We start from the raw sequence: 22,778 nt of genomic DNA, 5'->3' as shown, positions 1-22,778 counted from the left end.
TTAAATTCTCTCCTCTTAAAAATTTTGGAATTAATGTCTCTCACACACATTATTTATTAACAGTCCGACCCATTCCTGAATACTATATGAAAAATAAATGAGACACTGTCTATTCCTGGAAAGTTAGTTATGGCTAAAATATTAATTAGAAATGATCAGTATGTCACTGTGGCTGTATGAGGAGCTGTGAACGTGAGGTAAAGTCTGTTTTCTACCACTGCTAATTCTGTCTTAGAAATAAAGGTATATGAGGCAATCCAAGGGAAAAATTAAACTAGAACAAATATATCTCATTAACAAAGCAGTCAATTCCCTTTATTTTAAAATTTTATGTACACATATGAATGATCTGTATAATGTACATTCAATATAGAAAGTTTTATATATTTGATAATGTATAGAATATTTCACAATTACACTAATCTCCTACTGAACATCTTGACATCTGTTCTTAAAATTTTTTGCTCAAGCTCCTTTCTCATTCAATTTGGAGCCAGTTGTACATACGTGTGGACTGTGAGCCTCGGGAGGGGACCAGTGAACAGATGCAGGGACAAGCCCTAATAGTGTTCGACCATGAGAGGCGGCCAGCCAGGTGGACTCGATTCAGGAGAGGAAAATGCCCTTTTCCAGGAACGAGTGACTTAGCCCAATTTCTGTAGACTGTAGTTCAACCTCACAGTCACACTAATTCAAAAAAAAACAACACATTATAAAAACTAGGAAGGTTTTGTCTTTTTGATTCACAGTCTTGTAAACAGATATAAAGGAGCAAAATGTGCTTACATACATCAAGAAAGAAATTCTTGGGTACCCACTTAGGTTGATCCACAGAGTGCTTTCTTATAGTGTGATACAACTGGAATCACTGACTTTTCCTAAATAAAAATATATTCATAGAAAAAGGAATAACACTGTCATGAAATCAGGAGGAAGGCAGTAAGAGTTTGCTTCAACGTATCAGCTGGAGGAATGTGGACTGGGCACCGACTGGCCTTTCAGGGTAATGTCTCTCACGAAGATTTCAAGTCTGATAGCCAAGGTCGCCTGCCTCATGGTCTACGGGAGGCGGCAGGTTAGACATGACTGACGAGGATGTGCCTGCGGTAAGGTAGCCGGCAACTCCAGGTCCTGCAAGAGAGAAAGGAAAACACACACCTTCTAGAGAGCACAGTCACATGGAAACTGGGACCTTTATAAAAAGTTAGAACCCCATCACAAGAAGCTGATGACCTAAGAGAATTATCTAAAGACACAACTAAGCCTTAACAAATAGCTACATAAACCATGAAAATGCTGCTGCCTTTACTATGTGACAAAGTTAAAAATGATTCCAAAATTTCTGCTGGACAGTAACACTGCTGTGGAAATATGGAAAAAAATTTCCCTCCTCACATCTGGGAAGTTGTTTTTCAAAAAAATCCTGGGCACTGAAGGATGGCTATGTCAAATATTAAAAAAGGGGGAGTGTGACAAACAGGAAAGAAACTCAGTCCATCCAAAACTCACACTTGATGAAATTCCCAACAAAACAAAACACGTCTATCCATCAAGTTAACCTATTTTCATTTGGTGCAAAAAAAAAAAAAAAAAAAAGCTATTATAACAAGTAACACCAAATGAACAAGGCTTGTTCCACCAATGTCTCAGAAAGGAAAGGCAGGCTCGGGACATGTATGAGTCAAAACAAGAGTGCTCCATGCTCCGGGAAAAGGCTCACGAGTTTAGTTCATGGTCTGCCTGGACTCTCAGTGTCTCCACTGCATGAAAATGCTCTCCCGCCAGCCTCCATCAGGATGTGTCCTGGAAGCATGGAATGGCTGTAGGCCCTCTACTTTCTCTTAAACATGGCAGACATTTAATCACACCTGACTGCACAAACTGTACAGAGTACTTTACTTACAAGACCCACTGCAGCATAAAACGAAAACTAAGCAATACTTTTAGTGGAAATTATAGGAAACAAGGCAAACAGCTAGAGAACATTGAAGGGTTAGGACCAGAAAGGCAGTGGAAGTGGCATGCATTTAGCAAAATGGTTCTCTACCTGCGTCAGAGAGCTACACAGAAGTTAGCAAGCTGCCTGGCAGAGCGGATCTAAAGCCCGCTCCTGAGGTGAAGGGGGCTGCTGCCAGTTAGAAGGGAAGGAGAGACACCTGAGGGGAAAAAAGAAATATAAGCAGCAAGGGAAGTTGTGAGGAAGTGCAAACAGCAGAGCAGTTTGATGGGGACTAAAGCATAACAGGGACAGATGCAGGAAAAGGGGCCCAATTCAGACCACCTTGTTTTTCATCCTTACAAGCATTTGCTTGGCAGATGGGAAACGGCTTGTTCCGCTGAGCCGACACTCTATCTTGCATGTGGCTACTGGGCCACAGACAGCAGCCTGGGGGAGCTGTGACATGCCACGCAGGTACTTAGGCCCTCAAAACCTTCAACTCAGAAATCTCAGAAAAAGAATTTCCCCTATTAAGACCCAGCGAACCTGCCTACCAACCCCTGCCTTCCACCAACCAGGACAGGGGCCCCCCACGCCCTGCTCAGGAGAAAGACCTCACAGGTGGTGCAGCGCGACAGCACACTGCCCACCACGGCCCATCACCCTATCGCTCTTGGGACCTCAGGCAGCAGTGAGATTACCAGGAAACTAGCAAACAGGTCTCACCAAAGATGCAATCCTTAGGAATAAAACCCTCCACACTCCAGAAGGGTATAATTCCTGAGCACTTCTGATTGTGGGCTCAACTTGGTTCCCATCAAACAAGTAGATCATGGGACCAAATCATGAATGGTACGTACAGAAAATGGACTAAGGCTGTGGTCCTCAAGCTGTGGGCTGAGGCACAGGGCAAACGCACGGGACACTGCTGCAGAGTTTTAATCTGAGATAGAGGCATCTGCTGGACACCATACCAACAGCGTACAAGGTGTTGGACGACATAACTACTTAATACAGATATCTATTAGCTTTCCTTTTGGTCTTAGGGAATAGATGGAAAAAATGTGAAATGAGAAAGTTTGGGAACCTCTGGGCTAAAATCTAAATTGTGAATGATGGTCTTGAAGGATTATCCAGAATACTCTGGCCCTATCACCTGCCTCATTAGGAAGACAGACTAATTGCAGAATATTCTGTAAATGAAGTCTGAGACGCTCTCTCCCTCACAGCTCGGCCTCCGTGAGGATGTGTCTGGTGTCCAGGGGCTAGGCGTTACAGTCTGGCCACGAGCATGGGACAGATGGTGTGCTCTCCAGCAAAAGGCAGGAGGAAAGAGCAGGGGTTGCCAGAAACTCAGCAGGTGGCAACAGTGTGCAAGGCTGTCAGACTTAGAAAGAATGAGGAAAGATGGAGACTTAAAGACCACCACAGAAGGGAACTGCTCATGACGGAGCGGTGGAAGGAACATGAGCTTGGTGACAACGAACACGGGCTTCTCAGCAGGGAAAACAGAAAAAGGAGGCTCTGCCGCAGCAGCACTGTCCTTCAACGAACTGACACTGACCTCAGGGGTCCTTCCTGACAACGCTCATACTGGCTAACATCGCCAACATCCTGTCTTGGACAGGAGTGAAAAAAAGCAAAAGGTAATAAAAACCTACTCTGCAAAGTACTAATGGACTGGTTTGAGGAGAGGCCAACTGTACCCTCTGTCCCTTTAATGACCTTAGGAAGCCAAGTTAACTGTCCCACATGTCTCTAATTAAATAAATATGCACGAGTAAAGTTTTTTCCTGTCCAATTCTAGCTCTTCCATGTTGACATGCCCGCAGGCTGCAGCGGTGGCCGTCAGCAAGGTCACGGTGACACCAGGCCTTTCCAGGCTGAGGTTTAGACAGTCTTCCCATGACTGGATCTGTGTAAAACTTGCTGCCCCTTGAGCAGCCTAACAACTTCGAAGAAGTTTGTAAATAGCAGCCTTTCTTCATCCCTAACCCTCCCTTCACACCCTGCAACTCACAGCTGCTGCTCACACCTCATTTCAGAAGCCACCCTGGGATCAAATCAAAGGAAAGGCACAGATAGGAATCCTTACTCCCTGTTCTTTTCTATATATACTAGTAGCCCGTTTGCACGAAGATTCCTGCAATAGACCTTCATTCACCTGGCTGCCTGCACCAGTTTTCTGCCAGCACCGGGGACCCAGGCCTTGGCTGTGGCCACCACCTTCTGCCTTCTTTCAGGGTCGGGGCTTGGCCCCAGGCGGTGGCCTTGGGCTCGGCCGCACCCAACATCCCTGCTAAGGATCGAAGGAGTCCACCCCCAGTGGTTTCCTGCGATCCGTGCAGGCTCCCCACTGGTGCCCAAGGCCAAAGCCTCGGGCGGCTTTCCCGGCCTTGGGCTCGGCCGCACCCAGCGTCCCTGCTACGGTTTCCTGGTGGGCGTGGCTTGGTTGGTGGGCGTGGCTTGGGCATAGCGAAGGTGCGGTCAATTTGCTATTTGTCTATTATAAGGTAAGATTAGGAGATTTGTATGAGGGTGAGGACCAAAATGGTTTCTAAGGAAGTCTAGGTCTCTGAGGATAAACCCCTAGCTCTTCTGTGTCAGTAGCAAAGACCATTTGCAGTCTTTTATCACATCCAGTCAAATCAATGAATGTGAACTAGAATGGAGAACAGAAAGACTAAAAAGAGGGCCCCCTGCAAGGGAGCTTACAATCTACACCTTAGTATTTTTAGGCCCAATTTTAAACAAGTTTACACTTAGCTAGAATAAGGCAGATTTTCCCATCATAACATCCCATATACAAAGTAATGACTGCAATGCCACAAAAATGAGTCTGTAAACTTTAGGAAAAAGAGTCTAAAGAGGTAAAGTTTTTGATGTTCCTAACTAGAAGCTATGGCTCTATCCCCAATTTAAGAGAGAATGTGGAACAGAGCACGACCATATTCCAGGGACTTCTCTCCATGGAAAGCAGAGGACGGGGATGGAAAAGTCAAAGGGAAACCTGTGGCACTCTGTTCCTCAATGTGCAAACACCACCTGCAGCCAAAGCACCACGTTTACAAATTGTAGGCTCTGCTTAAGAATTCTAGTGGATTAATATTAAAGTGGTCACAATGGGGGGTGGGGGGGTGGTTGTATCACAACCGAGTCTAAAATCAAAACCAAGCAAAACTTTCTCCCAAGTCCTCATTTCTGAATACTCAAGATTCAGTCTTCATGATGTATAATCTTTTATACTAGCAATCAGGATGATTAAAACAATTACACTGGTGTGAGAAACACTAGATAATAATCTTTTTCTCTCAATTTACCCCCATCATCTCTGATTAGAGGAGGATTCAGTGCTGACATTTTTAAAATATACTGTTGAACCTTGAGAAGTGAGGGTTAGGAGTACCAACTTCCCTCACAGCTGAAAATCCAAGTACACCTATACCTGGCCCTCCTCATACACAGACCCCAACCTTGACGTTGACCCTTGAACAACATGGGTTTGAGCTTCTAGGATCAACTGTAAACAATTCACATATAACTGGACCTGCACAGTTCAAACCCACATTGTTCAAGAGTCAACTACAATTTCAGGCAGACGGCAAGTACCACCTCATATTTTTATGGTTAATTTCAACTGAAAACTTTTATACCAGAAACTATATTTCATTTTCAGCATATAGCAATACCATGCTGGGACTTCCTTTTTAAACAAAAGCCGATATGAAAATGAGTATTGTAAAATTATTCTGCAATTAGTATGTCAAATGGACAAATGTCCTGAGCTTCAAAACTGCATTACCTTTTGATCCCTAAGCAATAAACATCCTTCCTTTTATGGTACCCAGATATTTCCTCCCCTGAGAGGACTATCCAGAAATATTTATTAAAAGTACAGATGAATCACTAGAAACGTAGAAGAAAAATATTTCACGTGTAAGTGTACATATTAGAAACCTCAACTTATTTTGACAGAAATGGAAGGATGATACCATGTTTCTGATTAGATATTTCTCCAAAATTTATAGTCTATGCCGAAACCGGTTTGGCTCAGTGGATAGAGCGTTGGCCTGCGGACTCAAGGGTCCCAGGTTTGATTCCGGTCAAGGGCATGTACCTTGGTTGCGGGCACATCCCCAGTAGGGGGTGTGCAAGAGGCAGCTGATCAATGTTTCTCTATTATCGATGTTTCTAACTTTCTATCCCTCTCTCTTCCTCTCTGTAAAAAATCAATAAAATATATATTTTAAAAAAGTTTATAGTCTATAAAAGCCTAATATGCAAATTATCCCCATGGGAGATCAACTGGGAGATCGCTGGCTCTCTATGATGTGCTCTGATCACCAGGGGGCAGTGCGGAACAAAGGCCCTGGCCAGCAGCCAGCAGCTAGGGAAAGGAGGCTCCGGCTGGCAGCTGGAAGGCCCTGATCAGCCCTGATCACTGGCCAGGCCTAGGGACCCTACCTGTGCACAAATTTCATGCACTGGGCCTCTAGTGTTTAATATAAACATTTTATTTTATTTTTTAAAATATATTTTATTGACCTTTTTTTTTACAGAGAGGAAGAGAGAGGGACAGAAAGCCAGAAACATTGATGAGAGAGCAACATCGATCAGCTGCCTCCTGCACACCCCCCACTGGGGATGTGCCTGCAACCAAGGCACATGCCCTTGACCGGAATCGAACCCGGGACCCTTGAGTCCGCAGGCTGACGCTCTATCCACTGAACCAAACCGGTTTTGGCTAATATAAACATTTTAAAATAGCCATGCTCCAAATGTAACCTATGACACCATTAATTACTTTAATTAAAATTGAGCAGAGTCCATGATCCAGTCAGCACACAGCAGGTCACATGCTGTCCAGAGCTGAAACCTGAGGTCACTGCATGTCCACAGCACCTCCAGAACAGGTTGAGCTTAGGAAAGCTTCCAAATGCTATTTGTGGTCTAGTCAGGGCAAAAGGAAGGTCCAAGTGGCTTCTGCCATATGTCTTAGGGTAACCAATTAGGTGGGATTTACCTGTGAGGTATCCTGCTGTTTGTGAGTCAGAAATAAATAAGTCATGTTTCTGATCTTTGAAGGCACTCCAGACTGAAGAACGAGACAGGATTTCATTTACCTAGGGAAGGAAAGGAAACTTTTTCAATATAAATAAAGTAAGGGCTGGATATTGAAAGACAGAACTAAAGAGAAAAGTAAACTTCCAAGACAAAAGGAAGAAGGCCAGCTGAAGTAAAATCAAAGATGGACTAAAACCTAGCATCCCTCAAACACTCTATACCAGGTACATCTCATTAAACCAGACACAAAGAAGATCCAAGTCAGCCTTCCCTCTTGGACTCTATTATTTGAACCTACAAACTACTGATCTGTATGTAATTTGGCAGGAAAATTTTCTTGTTATAGAAACAACTGTCAGACAGTGTGGTATGGGCTCATGAAGGACTACTGAGAAAGGGACATGGGGAGAAGATGCTGCAAACTCAAGCTAAAACTTACAGCTAAAACTCAGCAGTCTTTCAAATTGCAGGTTGTGACCTATTAGATGGTTATGAAATCAATTAAGAGGATTGTGATCCACACACTTCAGAAAATAAATTAGGTTCATATAGAAAGCATCTGAGTATCACATGTAAATGGATAGTGTTCTGTGACGTATACACACACACACACATGCACACACATCTATATATATATAAAAGCCTAAGTGACCGTTCGACCATTCGACCAGTAGCTATTTATTATGCGCACTGACCACCAGGGGGGAGATACTCAACGCACAGGCCATGAAAACATGGAATAGACTAATGAATCTCAGAGGGGGGGAGGGCGGGAAGAGATTAACCAAAGATCTTATATGCATACCAGAGACCCAATGCATGGATTCGTGTACCAGTGGGGTCCCTCAGCCTGGCCTGTGGGGATCAAGCCGAAACCAGCAGTCTGACATCCCCTGAGGAGTCCCGGATTGCGAGAGGGTGCGGCCAGGCCAAGGTGCCCCACTGGTGCACGAATCCGTGCACTGGGCCTCTAGTATAAGTATAAATAACATGTGTGTAAATGTCTACTGATATAAGATGTATTTCTTTCTGTGTGACAGAGATTTTTTAAAAGTTTAGGATATTCCAATTTGGAGATTATCTTTTCATATCAATGTCCACATCAAATATTTACTGAGCACTTTGCATGTGGCACCAGTGTGCACAAGATGAGAAAGACAGCCTGTCTTTGAAATGCTTACAGTCTAGCAGGAGAGACAGCAGCAGATAATGTCATGGTAAGCATAAAGTAGAGCTGCACATGGGGCCATGTGAGTCCAAGAGATTCCCTTCCCGCCTTGGAAAGAAGCAATAGTGCAAGTGATTGGTTGTGAAGGTGGTGGAGGAGCTCCTACTTTGGAAACTATCGTACTTCTCTCCTTCCCTTGGAAGTGGAAGGTGGTGTCAGGGTTACTCTGCTAATTTCATCAACAGGAGTCCTGAGACAGGACAGGGGAAGAGAACTGCCTGCATATGGCACACAGGCGTGGCTGTGCTTGGCATTCAGAGCACCCACAGGCAAGCCTGTCCTTCATCCCAAATACTTTACATAAACTTATAGTTAATGACTGCAGCAACACATGTTCTCTCTCCTTCAATATCATTTTAAATTGTTCAAATGGTGATACTGATGGAATGGACAATGGCATAAAAATATTTCTTTAGTTGGAACACACAAACAGTGAATAGGTTCCTTAAAGGAAAGCTCTAAGTCAATTTAAACCTATAAAAAATATTGGTAGGTAAAAACAATCCAAATGTCCATCAACAGATGAACGGGTAAACAAATTATGGCATATATACACAATGGATGATTACTTAGCCTGAAAAAGGAAAGCACTGATACATGCTACAACATGGATGAACCTCAAGAACATCTAAGTGACAGGAGCCAGACACCAAAGATCACACAGATTTCACTTACATGAAATAACTGAAACAGAATTCATAGAAAACAGAGTGGGGCTCCCAGAGGCTGGTGGGAGGAGAAATGGGGAGTCACTACTTAATGGGAACACACCAATTAATTGTTAACTTTAAAATGATTAATTTCACGTTATCTAAATTTTACCTCAACTTAGAGAGAGAGAGAGAGAGAGAGAGAGAGAGAGAGAGAGAGAGAGAGAGAGAGAATATTAGTAGACAGGGCTATGTAGTAACACTGAATGAGGAACTCCTCAGAAGCAACTTAACTAATGAAACCAAAGAGGAAAATTAAATTACTGAATGGGCTTGAAATCAGTATATGCATGAAGTATATCTATGTAACAACAACAACAAAAAAAGAAAACCAACACTTTATATGTGCTAATAAAGAAAGAAGATGAAACTAAATTGATGCTCTGTATCTTTTATATGGCATTATGGGATGTTTCATGAATGTGATTATCACTATCCAACAATAACTCCTAGAACTGAAAGTTAAACTTCATCAATACTAAATACTTATTATTCTTCATTGCTAAAGAATTTCAGCATTTTTCTTCCTGAAATGGATAACATGCTGTTAATACATAGAAAAAGAATCTTCCTGGGCGACTGCAGGAGTGTCTGGTTTGTGTTTTTTCACTGGTTAGAAGAGAGCCCTGCGAGTCCATCCTTGGTCTTGTGATCAGCTTGTAATAGCCAACAGAACCACCCCTATGTGTGGAACCCGAGCCAAGACCCTGGGCTTTGAGAAGGCCTTGCTGTAACTGGCAGATCAGTCACCCTGTGGAGACTCACCTGTTCTCCATGCTGCAGGCTTCGAGTCATGGCCTTGAGGGCTTTAACAATCTGAGCCTTAGTGGCTGCTGGACTGTCCAGATTTTCGAGGCCAATGCCTTCAAGTAATTTCAAGAGGTACGGGACCAAATCTGCTTTCAAGGCCTAGAAGACAATATAATATTAAGTATATGTATATGCTGAAAAAATGTAAACCATCCACTGAAGAAATAATTTCACCCCTGGGGCCATACCTGCATTATTTTAATGCCAGGTGAAGAATTTTTAAGTATTTAATGATAATGGCATTCTTATTCAGTAAGATGTTAATCCAGACCATCAACTATTCTAAATACACACTGATTATTTTATTTAATCTTCCCATGACATAAGCACATTATTACTGATGGAAAAAAGTCAGTGCACAGAGGATGAAACATGCTGATAGTCACAGAGCCAGCAGTGACTGAATCTAGAGCTCGATGTACAAAAGCAAAGCCAGAGCTTTCAGCCCTGCACTGGGCTGCCTCCTCTACTGACATTACACTAATGGGCAACAATATTTGAAGTGTCTTAATATGTCTTTCTCAAAACATCAACCTTTGCATTCATCATACATTTCCTATCAGCCTAATAAAAGCTAAATAACACCCTGGTTTCACAAACTTTTCGATGCCTGCTCCAAAACTCAAAGGTTAGAGGTGAAGTAATTAACATTAGTGAGTATACCTTTTTACCAATATTCTTATAACAACCCTGTGAGGTAGTCATAACTTTATTTTACAGATGCGGAATCTGAGCATTATGAGGTTAAGTATCATGCCTGAGGTCACAGAGCCATCAAGTGGTAGAACTAACTCATGTTCTTTCCAGAACAAACCCTCCAGGCCAATTGTAACTGAGATGAACCCAGTACCTCTAACTTGCCTAAATGAGGAAGAGGAAATTTGAGGGGAAAGGGGGCTGGGAGAATAGGAAGACCACATAAAAAAGATGTAGGGCCGTGTATTCAGGCTAAGGATGTCAGATGTCACTTGGGTCACCTGGCAGATAATGAGAAACTGTTAAAAGGTTTTATGATAAAGAGTGACCCAGTTATATTAAGAGTTATATTTTAGGAAGATTGCTGTCATAATGCTTTTTAATTTCTTGTATGTTTTTTGTTCCTTCAGTGTCTGTCTACATTGATACCCAACAAGTCTTATTTTCATTAGGTGGGTAGTCTATTTGAAAAGGACAAACAAAATCTTGGCATGTTTCTTAAATAGGATTTAAGAAACAAAGGAATGAATAAACAATAAAATTTTCCAAAAAGGATGCAGCAAATTTTATAAAACGAGCTAAGGATAAATGCTTGGTAGATAACCAAAACTTTAAATTTAAACATTGGTAAGATGTTTGGCAGCTGCCCCACCTTGTCTGGGCACATATATACTTGTGCCTGTGTATGTGTGTGTATAAAATCATACATGTACAACCCACAAGTTACCTCTTCTGCCAAACCTCAATCAGGGACACCAAGCAGTGCTGTGAAGTAAAAACTTTTGTGTCTGGTATGTTTGCTTTCCTAAAACAGTGCTGAATCTGGAAGTCACTTACTTGTGCTACTAATTCACTCTGCTCCTTCTGAAACATTCGATTAATTGCTTCACAGGCTAGACCAACAATATCTGGTCGCTTTTTCATTCCATTCATCAGTGGACCAATGGTTTCTAAAGATGCCATGGCTCGAACACACAACTAAATGCCCAAAAAGAGATTGTTACAATACTTTATACAGCACAGTAAATGCCATAAAAATAAAAGACACGAAAAATCTATATTCAGTTCAACCTTAATAATGAACTGAATCAAATTCAGTCTTCTATTAATTATATCATTAAACTGGCTTAAGAACTACTACAGTACCATGTAGCTCAGATGCAGAAAGACACACAGTAGGAAAGGGATTCATACCACACTGGACATTAGGAAGAGGAAGCATAAATTCTAGAACTATAATCTACTAAATGGATTCTTCAATACCTCATTTTCAGACAGGGCATGGATAACCCGAATGGCACTCTTAGGAATGGCATTGTTCCTATGATTCATCGCCTGGATAACTTTGGGAAGATGGCCCAACGGTGGGACTTGATCAGCCAGCTGAGGCTGTGCATTGAAGAGACATACTGTAGCCATCGTCAAAGTTTCCAGGGTTTCTCCCTAGAATGTATAAAACAAACAAACTATAAAATATTGACACAGTTCTAAACATCCTTCACAATTATTTGGTGTTCAAAACTAGGGATCCACAAATTCTATGTACTGATACTTGAAAACTGATTCACAAATCTTATAAGAACAAACTTCCCCATCTCGATAAAAGGCATGAATTCAAAGGACTTTAAGAATGTCATAGCTCCTGGCCAGTGTGGCTCAGTAATTGAGCATAGAACCAAGAACCAAGAGGTCGCTGGTTTGATTCCCTGCCAGGGCACATGCCCAGTAAGGGGCAAGCAGGAGGCACCCGATTGATGTTTCTCACAGATGTTTCTACCTCTATATCCCTCTCCCTTCCTATCTCTAAAAAAATCATAAAAAAATAAATAAATAAAAAAGAATGCGGTATCGCCCGACTGGAGTGATTCAGTGGTTGAGCATCAACCAATGAACCAGAAGGTCATGGTTTGATTCCCGGTCAGGGCATATGCCTGGGTTGCAGGCTCAGTCCCCAGTGCAGGGTGTGCAGGAGGCAGCCAAATCAATGATTCTTTATCATCACTGATGTTTCTATTTCTCTCTCCCTCTTCCTGCCTCTCTGAAATCAATAAAAAAATATATTTTTAAAAAAGTGATATCTTAATCTTAGCAGCCTTTCACTGGGCAAGGTCACATCTCATTGCTATTGCAGGTGTAAGGTAGTACTAGAAAATTTTAGATAATGTTATAGAAATGTCAGTATCAGAGATCAGTTTCAGGAAAATGAAGAATAATGAAGTGTTTTCCCCAGCTCCACTAAAAATCTTACTATTTAACATGTCAGGTTGCCATAATGCACTTTCTATTGTTCAAAATGGATTGTAAAGACATATTAACATACCATTATATGCAAATATACATACATATACATAACATAGCACATCATAAGTAAACATGGAAAATGGGATGTGCCAAAAAGAAAAGTGACATAGGAGAAAATTGTAGTTTTTTCCCTTTCCAAGTTTCTATTTTGAAGATTTCATTATTTAAACAAGCTATATGTAGTAACAATCCCAGTAAAGAGAAAACATGACTCTGGAAATAGACATATGTAAATATTTCTATACTAATATAAGTTTTGCTAAACTAATAATTTCTAAATACTCGACACATGCCAGGCATTATGCAAACTATACCACATATATATCAAAACCCATTAAAACCTCAGCCTTCGTGATGGTGCTGTGATTACTCAAAAATGAGGCAAATGAAGCCATCATGAGGTATTACTCGAGGTCACAGAGCTTAGTCAGTAAAAGAACTCGAACTGGAGTTAGGACCATCTAACAAGACAACTCAGGCTCTTAATAACCTCTCTCTATAGCCAGCTTCTAACAACAATTATGTACGTACCTCAATTATTTTCAATCTTTACAAATAACAGAACCTTACACATTATCAGGATTTCTAACTCACCAAACCAAGACCAAGGCTACTTTCTCACAGGCAGAGTTCACCCCTGGAGTTACTCCTCTCTTGTCCATTTGTGTAACTAGGTCATTCCTGCCATATATGCAAAGCTGAGTAAAGAACATGGCCTAGCAGAGCACTTCCATTTAAGTTTCTACACTGAACATTTAGGTTTCTCCTTAAAATTATACAGGCATTGGTAATGGGATGGCAGAAACCTTCTTTCCCAGCTTCTCCAATGGTCAGAAAGAGCATCTTCTCAGTACAGACACCTACAACTGTGGTTCAAAAATAACCATTTTACCAAGGACTTTCACTTTAGAACATGCCGAAAAAAAGATGGGCATATTTGAATTTAAATGTGGCTGCTATATTGAAAGAGGCAGTTAATTCTTAATGCACAGTCAGTGAGGAGCGTGCTGTAACAGAAACACTCAGTGTATTTAGCAAACTATTTGATGACTGAAGCTTACATGAGGATTGTTCTTCTCCAGGAGCTCAGTTAATTTTTCTAGTAGTGCAATAAGAAATTCTCTAGGTTTTCTTAGAACCCAAGCTGGTTGTGCAATAAAGATTCTCAAGAAAACTCCTCCAACAGCAAGTTCACCCTCTGCTTCTCCAAACACCACAGTAAAATCTTCAGGCAACTTGAAATAGAGGAAGAAGCAGAGTCAAGTCCTTGGTCATCATTAGTTGTACATTACTCAATATAGCCAAACTCTATTAAAGACATCATTATGAAATTAAGTAGTTCTTAGTCATTAATATAATCAATTTATAAGTTTTATTGTCTCTTAATAAAATTCAGAAAAGGTGGTTTGATTAGCTGCTTACTTTAAAAATGAGTACTCCTAGTTTTAGGTTTAAAATCTTATTTGCCAGAGGAAGGAGCTGGCCTTAGCTGGCCTGTCCCTCCCAACTCTACTTTAATGACCAAGTATCTAAGAGGTTGGCATTAAACTCAGAAGAGATTTTAAAATATAACAACAAAAAATGCAAAATTCCTTTCTCTGAATAAAAGTATATTTACCTTCCAGTTTACATCCGGGTTGTCTCGCTGATTTTTAAAGTGCCTTGGGGGGAAAAATGGGGATGTTAAACTTCAGTCATAGGATACACTTTTATTAGCCTTTAGAGTAATTCTCAGAGAGCTGACAATGGGGAAGACATATGCCCTTCCCGGTGACTTTACCTCAAGGCCAAAGGTTATGAGCCATATCTTTACTTACTCTAGCATCATTTCTCTAACTGTTGTGGATACTTTATCTCTGGAAGTATCATTCCAAATTAACTCTGGATTTTCATGAGTTCCTTCAAAAATATGGACAGCAGCTTCGGGGCTGTCTCTCATAGCATCCATGAAAACGCTTGGCAGAAATTTCATTAATGTAAGTCGAACCTATATGAGGAGGTTTGAGAAAAACAAAATAACCTTTTGGAAATATCTCAATATTTCACTTGTTTTATATCTCTCTAAGATAGACTATTGCTGTAATTTGTGTTATGGCTGACATGAGCCGTCACTATTATCCAAAAATCAAATTGGGTCAAGAAGTAAATCTCCGTTTATGCAAAGGTAACTTTAACAAGCCTCATTATGATCTGCTCCTACTTACCTATCTAGTGTCATTTCCACGCTCTGCCTCAAATTTAAGAAACTAAGAAATTCAGTATCCCTGGTGTACAAAGTTCCCAGACCACACCCTTCCCTTCGGACCATGCCCTGCACGTGCCCTTCCTTCTGCCCAGAACACCCTTAGCTGGCCTATCCCTCCCAACTCTACTCCATGCTCCCCACCCTCAAAAATAAAATTTTCTCATGCTTTGTGTCCTACGAGTATTTTTAGTGCATTAATTTTGCTATACCATGTTTTATATTATACTGTGTCTTTTTCCATAAAGGACAACTGAAAATTAATGTGAGGCATAGTAAGTACAAAAGCAAAGTAAAAGTTGGGAAGGTGAGTTTCTTCCCTCAGGTCTTCACATTGTTCTGTCTCCTTCCTGTCATTCAAGTCTGGGCTCAAATCTTGTCTTCTGGAGACTCCCCCCACCCAGGTGACTTGCTCACTACTCAACAGCCCCTGACACACAGATACTCAAAAAATGTACTTGAATGAATGAGACTAATATGAAGTCAGTACACAAAGGAAACATTAAAAGCTCTGTACAATTGCTAGTGAGAGACTACAAATTTGTCTCTGAACCTCCTCGCAGCCAATGAACTAAAGGAAACAATGTCAGTTACATGACAAAAATCCATAAAATAGGAAGTATGTCACTTTTCTTGATGATGACAGAATTCAAAGAAGTGATCACTTACTAGTGTGTATACACTATCAGACATTTAAGTAAAAAAATTTTATATAACACAAATCCTTTGATCATACGCCTTCAAGTTACTGTCTATGGCTGCTTTCCTGTTACAAAGGCAGAGTTGAGTATTTGCAAGAATCGTATGACCCACAAAGGATAACATATTTACTATATGGCCCTTTATAAAAAAAAGTTTACCAGCCTCTCCCTTACCTTACACCATGTGCAAAGATTCACTCAAATGGATCTAAGACATAAAGACAAGATCTAAAGCTATTAAAATCTTAGGAGAAAACATGGGCAGGGATTTTTGTAACTTTGGGTTAGGCAATGATTTCTTAGATATAACATCTAAAGAACAAGCTACAGGAACAACAAAAAAGATAGTTTCAACTTCAGAAGACACCATAAAAAAAAGGAAAGACATCCACAGAATGGGAGAAAATATTTACAAATCCTATCATCTGGTAAAGAATTGGTATCCAGACTATATAAAAAACAATTACAACTTAAAAGTAAAAAGACAAATAACTCAATTAAAAAAATGAGCAAAAAATGTGAACAGATAATTCTCCAAAAAAAGATGTACAAATGGCCAATAGGCATCACTAGCCCCCAGGAAAATGTAATTCAAAAACTGCGAGACACCACTTCACCCCACCAAAGTGGCTATAATAAAAAAAGACATATAACAAGTGTCAGAGAAGATGTGGAGAAATTACAACTCTCACACTGCTGGTGGGAACATAAAATGGTGCAGCCACTTTGGAAAACAGTCTGACCGTTGCTTGAAACGCTAAACTAGTATTACCATATGATTCAGAAATTCTACTCTGAGAAATAAAAATACCTACCCACACAAAAACATGTCAAAAAATGTTCACAGAAGCATTATTCAGAGTAGCTAAAAAGTAGAAACAATCCACATGTCCATCAAATGATAAATGGAAAAACAAATTGTGGTGTATCTACATAATAGAATATTTGGCAATAAAAAGGAATGAAGTACAGATACTTGCTACAACATGGATGAACCTTGAAAACCCTATGCTAAATGACAGAAACCAGTCACAAAGGACCACATGTTGTATGATTCCATTTATGTGAAATGCCAAGAATAGACAAATCTATGGAGACAGAAAGTAGGTTAGTGGTTACCAGGTTTTGGGAAGAGGGGGAATGGGAGTGATCACTAAAGAGAATGTTGCCCCACCTCCGGGTTGAAGAAGAAATTCCAAAATTGACTGTGATTGCCCAATCTATAAATATAATAAAACTAGGAGCCCAGCATGCGATTCAAAATTGCGTGGTGCCGCCCACCCTCGAGTCGCAGGTCCAGCCCTGCCTCCCTCTCCAGCCCTTGAAGATCAGGCCCTCCCGCAGCACAGGTGCGCGGAGGCCTCTGCCACCCCGCCCCTCCTCCTGTCCCATCGACCTGTTACAGCGTCCCAGTTAATTAGCATATTTCTCTATTATATATATATAGATCACTGAATTGTACACTTTATATGTGAGAATTGCGTGGTATGTCAATTATATCGCAATAAGGATGTTACAAAAAAGGGAAAAAAGTTTACTGACCCCAGTTCTAGAATCTCTTGCTAACACTTGTATTTTTCCTATATAGAAAATTTAAGTATAAATATATTCATCTCAATAAAATTTGTTCCTCATGTATTTCAAAGGTCAAAAAAATTACTGAAGAGTTCAATGTCAAGAGCAGTACATATTTATTTTAAATACCTAAAACATTATTTAAAACATTAATATTAAATATTATAATTATGCACTACCCAATTCTAGCTTTAAGAAAACTCAATATTAAATATCAATATTCATACAAAATATTCATAGACCCTTTCTATAGGCATCCTAATATAGTCTTCCTCATCTCATCAACCCTGCTGATGACAGACTATTAACCTTATTCCCAAAGAACTGTTTCAGGTCTTGTGACAGAGTCTCAATACTAGATTGTGAGATCAGGAAAGAAAATAACTGAATCCAGCTTGTTTTACTGATGTAAAATCAGACTCTGGAAGTGGGGATCCAGGAGCCTTTAGCTCATGGTGTTTCCACATCTCTGCTGCTTGGTCAACTGGCAGACATGCTTCAATTAGCACTATGGCTTAATGAGCTAATAACAGCAAGAGACTTTGACTCAGCTGTGTCTGGATGGATTCTATTTAGAGGTATCTTCTGTCATAACCTAAAGATACTTTTGTTCTTTCTTTGAGGGAGATAAGCAATTTATCATCATAATCCAAACTCTTGTCTTAACCCTTTGCACTCGCTTGCTTTTTTCTCGATTCCTTTATTCTAATGCTAACCGTGTTGAGTCACACTCGACATCCGAGTGCAAAAGGTTAAAACTTCTCAATTTCAGCCCTGGCTGATTTGGATCAGTGGATAGAGCATCAGCCTGTGGACTGAAAGGTTCCAGGTTCAATTCCGGTCAAGGGCATGTGCCCAGGGTGCAGGCTTGATCCCCAGTACAGGGTGTGCAGGAGGCAGCTGATCAATGAGTCTCTCTCATCATTGATGTTTCTCTCTCTCTCTTCCTCTCCCTTCCTCTCTGAAATCAATACAAGTATATATTAAAAACAAACAAACAAAAACTTCTCAATTTCAGTGCAGGCTTTCTTGACTACAGTTTTTCTCAAACTAGTAATTATAGGAACAATTTCAGTTATGTCAATCTTCCAACTTTCACATCATCATTTCCTTACCCTCACCTTCTTGGACTTTGGTAAACTTCATGAAATCAATACCAAAGTGACAGAGCTTTAATAATTAATTTCTTCCCAAGAACGTATTCTGTGCTCACCTTTGGACCTATGAGTTTATCTGCTGTCATTTTAGCAAAAAGTTCCGCTGTTTGGGCTCGAACCTGTGGATGTGTTGAATTGCAGAACATATCTAGTAAATAAATCAAAGCTCCTATGAAAGAAAAAAAGAATTAGTATTTATACTATACATAAAAAATACAAATTTTTAAGTCAGTAGAATTCATTTTCAACCTTATTTTAACTCAATGCAATTGATATTTTTTAAAACCACCAGCCTTCTAAAACATTCTTCTAGTTTATAAACTATACAAAGTGACATCATTATTGAGCATTACTGGATGAGAAAGCACTCCATACATTACCTTTTGCCATTGCTTCTTTAATTATTTTTGTACTTGATGTCAAAGCATAAAGAGTTTCCAGAACAAGCTGGCGACCTGCAGACGAAAAGACGTTTCAAGGAATGCATCACCAGTAAGCTTATATTTACTGGGTATCAATTCTGTGTCAGGCACAGAACCAGGGTATCACACTTAGATCTTCACAATAACCAGTGAGACAGACATCATCATGGCTTATTATGAATGAGGAAGCTGAGGCCGGGTTTAACCAGTCCATGGTTTCACATTCAGTAAGTGGCATAGCTCGATTTTGTATAGAGGTCAATCTGATTCCAAAGTGCATATTCATAACCAATATGCTTGTCTTCCTACCTCATTGTTCAGAGCATAAACAAAATTTTCTCACATCCTGACACCTGAGGACACTCTGATCAGGCATCTAAGATTTTCACTGGGTACTATTATCTCAGAGAAATGAGCGGAAAGTAGCAGTTGCAAGACACTATTTCAATCTAAGACCTAACAGCATCCTTCTGGACATTCTGTGCAGCTCCCACTCCTTGTGATGGAATTATACTGGGCTACTGGACTTGACTCTTCCACAGCCAATGACAGACAGGTGACCAAAGAAGTAAACAGTTGGAAGCTGCCTCGTATTAGGCTAAGACTAAAACAACAAAGGCTGATTATCTGGAGTGAGCTATGTTACCATGCAGGAGAACAATACTAATTAGTACGTGCTATATTCAAAAAAATCAGCTTGGTGTATTTTAAAAAAAATGATCTCATTTTATTGGCAACAGCCTCTATCAGCATTAAATCAGTAAAGAACAAATAATGAAGAATTCAATTCCAGGCTAAACACAGGGTAATTTTTATCTTAAGCACTTTTTTTCTATAATCCAAGACCAATTATGCTTGTAAATAAACCATGGGATATTAGCCAATCCTCAATTGCTCATGGGTAGCTTATACTTAGCAAACCTGTTAATTTCCTTTACTTGGAACTCTCTCACACCCAACTTTCAACCTCTGACATGGGAAATATGAAATAATTTTAATCATTTAGTGGAAAACCATAACTAGGAAGACAAATCTAACATAAAGAATACCACTTAAAATATTCCGAAACTAAATATGGACAATGCCACATCAGAGGCTTTGTGTCATTTGTGTAACTGCGCCCCTCCACGGGTTGGCTGTGCTGTGGTTTCTAAAATACCACTTGTGAATATACGTACTTGATGGTAATGAATGTAGAAGAGCCAATAAATTGGACAAAACCATTGATTCAGCAATATTGTTGACACAATCTTGGTTCGATGTCACTATATTTACAACCTGTAAATTAATCAACAGGATATTACGATTTTTGGAAATAATTTCTGACCTAAATAAAATGAACTCAATTTAGCTAGACCTAAATAAATTTAAGGCTTCACAAAAGTGAGAAAAATATTTGGAGGACAAAATCTTTAATATTTAGAGAATAGTTTAATTTTAAAGATTGGCTTTATTATTTGCTCTTTTGAGAAAGAGTAAAAATGCTAATGCTCATATCCATATAGTGTACATTAGCTTCCTACTAATTTAGAGGTAAGAATTAAGTATAATGACCTAACAAATATTTTAGCACCAATTCACAATCTTGAGGCTTATAAGAAGCCTTCAGTCCTACATGCTCTGGAACTATGGTGAGTGCACTGTTTTCCAGTTGCAGTCATGGGGTAGGAAGATGATGATCCTCCCCACTGGGACTTTGCTTTTAGAGGGAGAAAGTAAATGTCTTTAGGGCCCAGCACAACAGACTGTCTAACTTTCCATTCTGGAGAAATGTGGCATATTTTTCTTTCAAAGAGGATGACTTCTCAAGCCTAACCTTTATGGTAGACATCTAAAGATTAATGTCACTTAACTTGAACCATGTGGTCAGTACCTCAATGCAACGTATCATCCTATCTAATAAAAGAGAAACATACAAATTGACCGTACCTTCGCTATGCCCACCAGCCATGCCCACCAGCCAATCAGGGCGAGTATGCAAATTAACCCACCAAGATGGCGGTTAATTTGCATATCTAGGTGCAGAGCGAAGACTGAAGACAGCAAAGAAAGAAACCAAGTGCTGAAGAAGGGAGTGAAGCTGCAGAGAAGCAAGCAAGTGTGGCAGGGGAGAAGGGAGGGAAGCAGGCGGGGTGGCAGAGAAGGGAGGGAAGCAGGCGGGGTGGCAGAGAAGGGAGGGAAGCAGGCAGGGCGGCAGAGACTGCAGCAGGAAGCCCTATTGCAGGAATCTTCCTGCAACGGATGCCTCTAGTAGATTTAATAATATTTATTTAAAATGTTACAGGGTACTTAAAAGAAATTAAGTTCATAAGCATGCATTTCAATTAAAAGAACATGCTTCTTGCCCTAGCTGGTTTGGCTCAGTGGACAGAGTATCAGCCTGTAGACTGAAAGGGCCCCAAGTCAAGGGCACATGCCCAGGTTTGGGCTCGATCCCCATTGGGGGGCATGCAGGAAGCAGCTGATGAATGTTTCTCTTTCTCCCTCTCCCTTCCTCTCTGAAATCAATAAAAATATGTATTTTAAAATGTTTAAAATTAAAAGAAAAGAACATGCTTGTTAATAAACTTTTTGACTAATTTAACTTTTTTTTTTTAACCCAATCATAAACTCATTACTGCAGGGCTAAATTTGGTGTTTGTCCTTTCTCTGGAACACAAACTTAGTGTGTAGCCAGCAGAATACCCTGATCTCAAATGTCTCTCTGTGGGGGACACAGAAAGAATCAGAGAAACCCTGACACTTTTTCTTGATTCCAAACATCCGAGTAAAGTCAATTTTTAAACCCACACTACATGACAATATATAATGCATTTCAATGCATAGCAGACAATGACTACCGAGTATGATCTTGAAAATGTTATGACTGCATAACATTTGCTCTTCAAAATGAGTAAATTAACTCAAACTTTAAAAAACATCCACACTTGACTTAAAGACAAAATGGAAAATAAAAAACGACACAATAAACATGTAAACTTCCATTCAGCTTCAGATGGTGATTAACCAAGACTCACACCATACATAGTAAGTGGCAGGAAAGGCAACATGCTTTAGTACATTTTTTTACCTCCAAAGCCAACTGCTGCACTTGACCAGCTCCATGGACTCGGAGAAGAGAAAATATTAATTTAAAGTGCCCAATGCATTCACTTTCAGAGCCTAAGGAATAAGAATAAAATGTTATTCTTTTATTTCTAAGAAATGTCCTAAATTTCAAACATTCAGAAAAACAATACACACTATCCTTTACTGCCAATTATAGGTCTGTTAAGCTTTTCTCAATATTTGTGATATTACGTGAGTAAAGTATCTCTAAGCCACAGTAAGTATTAGGCAAGACTAATCTATTAGAGTTTCTTAAGTTCGTTTTGTTTCCATTTCCATCCCCACCCCTAGCCTCAGACTAAAATCAAGAAATTTATCAAAGAGAACTCAAAAATAAAAGTTATATGGTGGTAATTATACTCTTTATCTCTTGACCTTAGAGGTGCTACCCTACTCACCCCAGCCTAATTATATTTTGGGAGAGTGTGACATCATTTGGCTTTTAATTAAGACTGAGTTAGAACTCTGCCACCTGAGGACTACACTACAAACAAACAACTGATATGCTTATTACAGGGATACTTGTGAAAATATGTAAAATTTATTTCCATTCCTACCCACCTCAAACCCCAATCTCACATATTCACTCCCATCTTGTCAATAAAACAAAACATTAAATATTAAGGTTTTGTTCAGCATGTCTTTCCTTTTATTACATGGAAGTAAAACATGTAGTATAATTTGTAATCTTTTGAGGCCCCATAATTCACCATGATCCCTCAACTTAAAGGATCTGAAAATATTCTATAAGTAAGTTGCTTTTAAATTCATTTGTAAACCACTTAACAGGTAACAATTATTACAAATACATCAACAACACATAAA

At 39.8% G+C, this 22,778-nt stretch overlaps 1 protein-coding gene across 1 annotated transcript in view; it reads right to left on the bottom strand.

Annotated features, from left to right (window-relative positions):
* Positions 1 to 288: 288 nt before the first annotated feature.
* DNAJC13 (DnaJ heat shock protein family (Hsp40) member C13) overlaps positions 289 to 22,778 on the bottom strand; it is a 111,234-nt gene continuing 88,744 nt past the window's right edge. The window contains exons 45-56 of the mRNA XM_008153130.3: positions 21,916 to 22,007; positions 20,024 to 20,123; positions 18,804 to 18,878; positions 18,480 to 18,592; positions 14,566 to 14,735; positions 14,367 to 14,409; positions 13,810 to 13,983; positions 11,711 to 11,890; positions 11,285 to 11,425; positions 9,707 to 9,850; positions 6,963 to 7,062; positions 289 to 1,131 (exon numbers count right to left, since the gene is read on the bottom strand). Coding sequence (XP_008151352.2) covers positions 1,025 to 1,131; positions 6,963 to 7,062; positions 9,707 to 9,850; positions 11,285 to 11,425; positions 11,711 to 11,890; positions 13,810 to 13,983; positions 14,367 to 14,409; positions 14,566 to 14,735; positions 18,480 to 18,592; positions 18,804 to 18,878; positions 20,024 to 20,123; positions 21,916 to 22,007 — 1,439 coding nt within the window. The 3' untranslated portion in view covers positions 289 to 1,024. The remainder of the gene's footprint in view (positions 1,132 to 6,962; positions 7,063 to 9,706; positions 9,851 to 11,284; positions 11,426 to 11,710; positions 11,891 to 13,809; positions 13,984 to 14,366; positions 14,410 to 14,565; positions 14,736 to 18,479; positions 18,593 to 18,803; positions 18,879 to 20,023; positions 20,124 to 21,915; positions 22,008 to 22,778) is intronic.

The sequence above is a fragment of the Eptesicus fuscus genome, chromosome 18 (assembly GCF_027574615.1).
Source record: "Eptesicus fuscus isolate TK198812 chromosome 18, DD_ASM_mEF_20220401, whole genome shotgun sequence".
Taxonomy (NCBI): Eukaryota; Metazoa; Chordata; class Mammalia; order Chiroptera; family Vespertilionidae; genus Eptesicus; species Eptesicus fuscus.
Note: the sequence above shows the minus strand (reverse complement) of the source record. Positions and strands in the feature narration are given on the sequence as shown.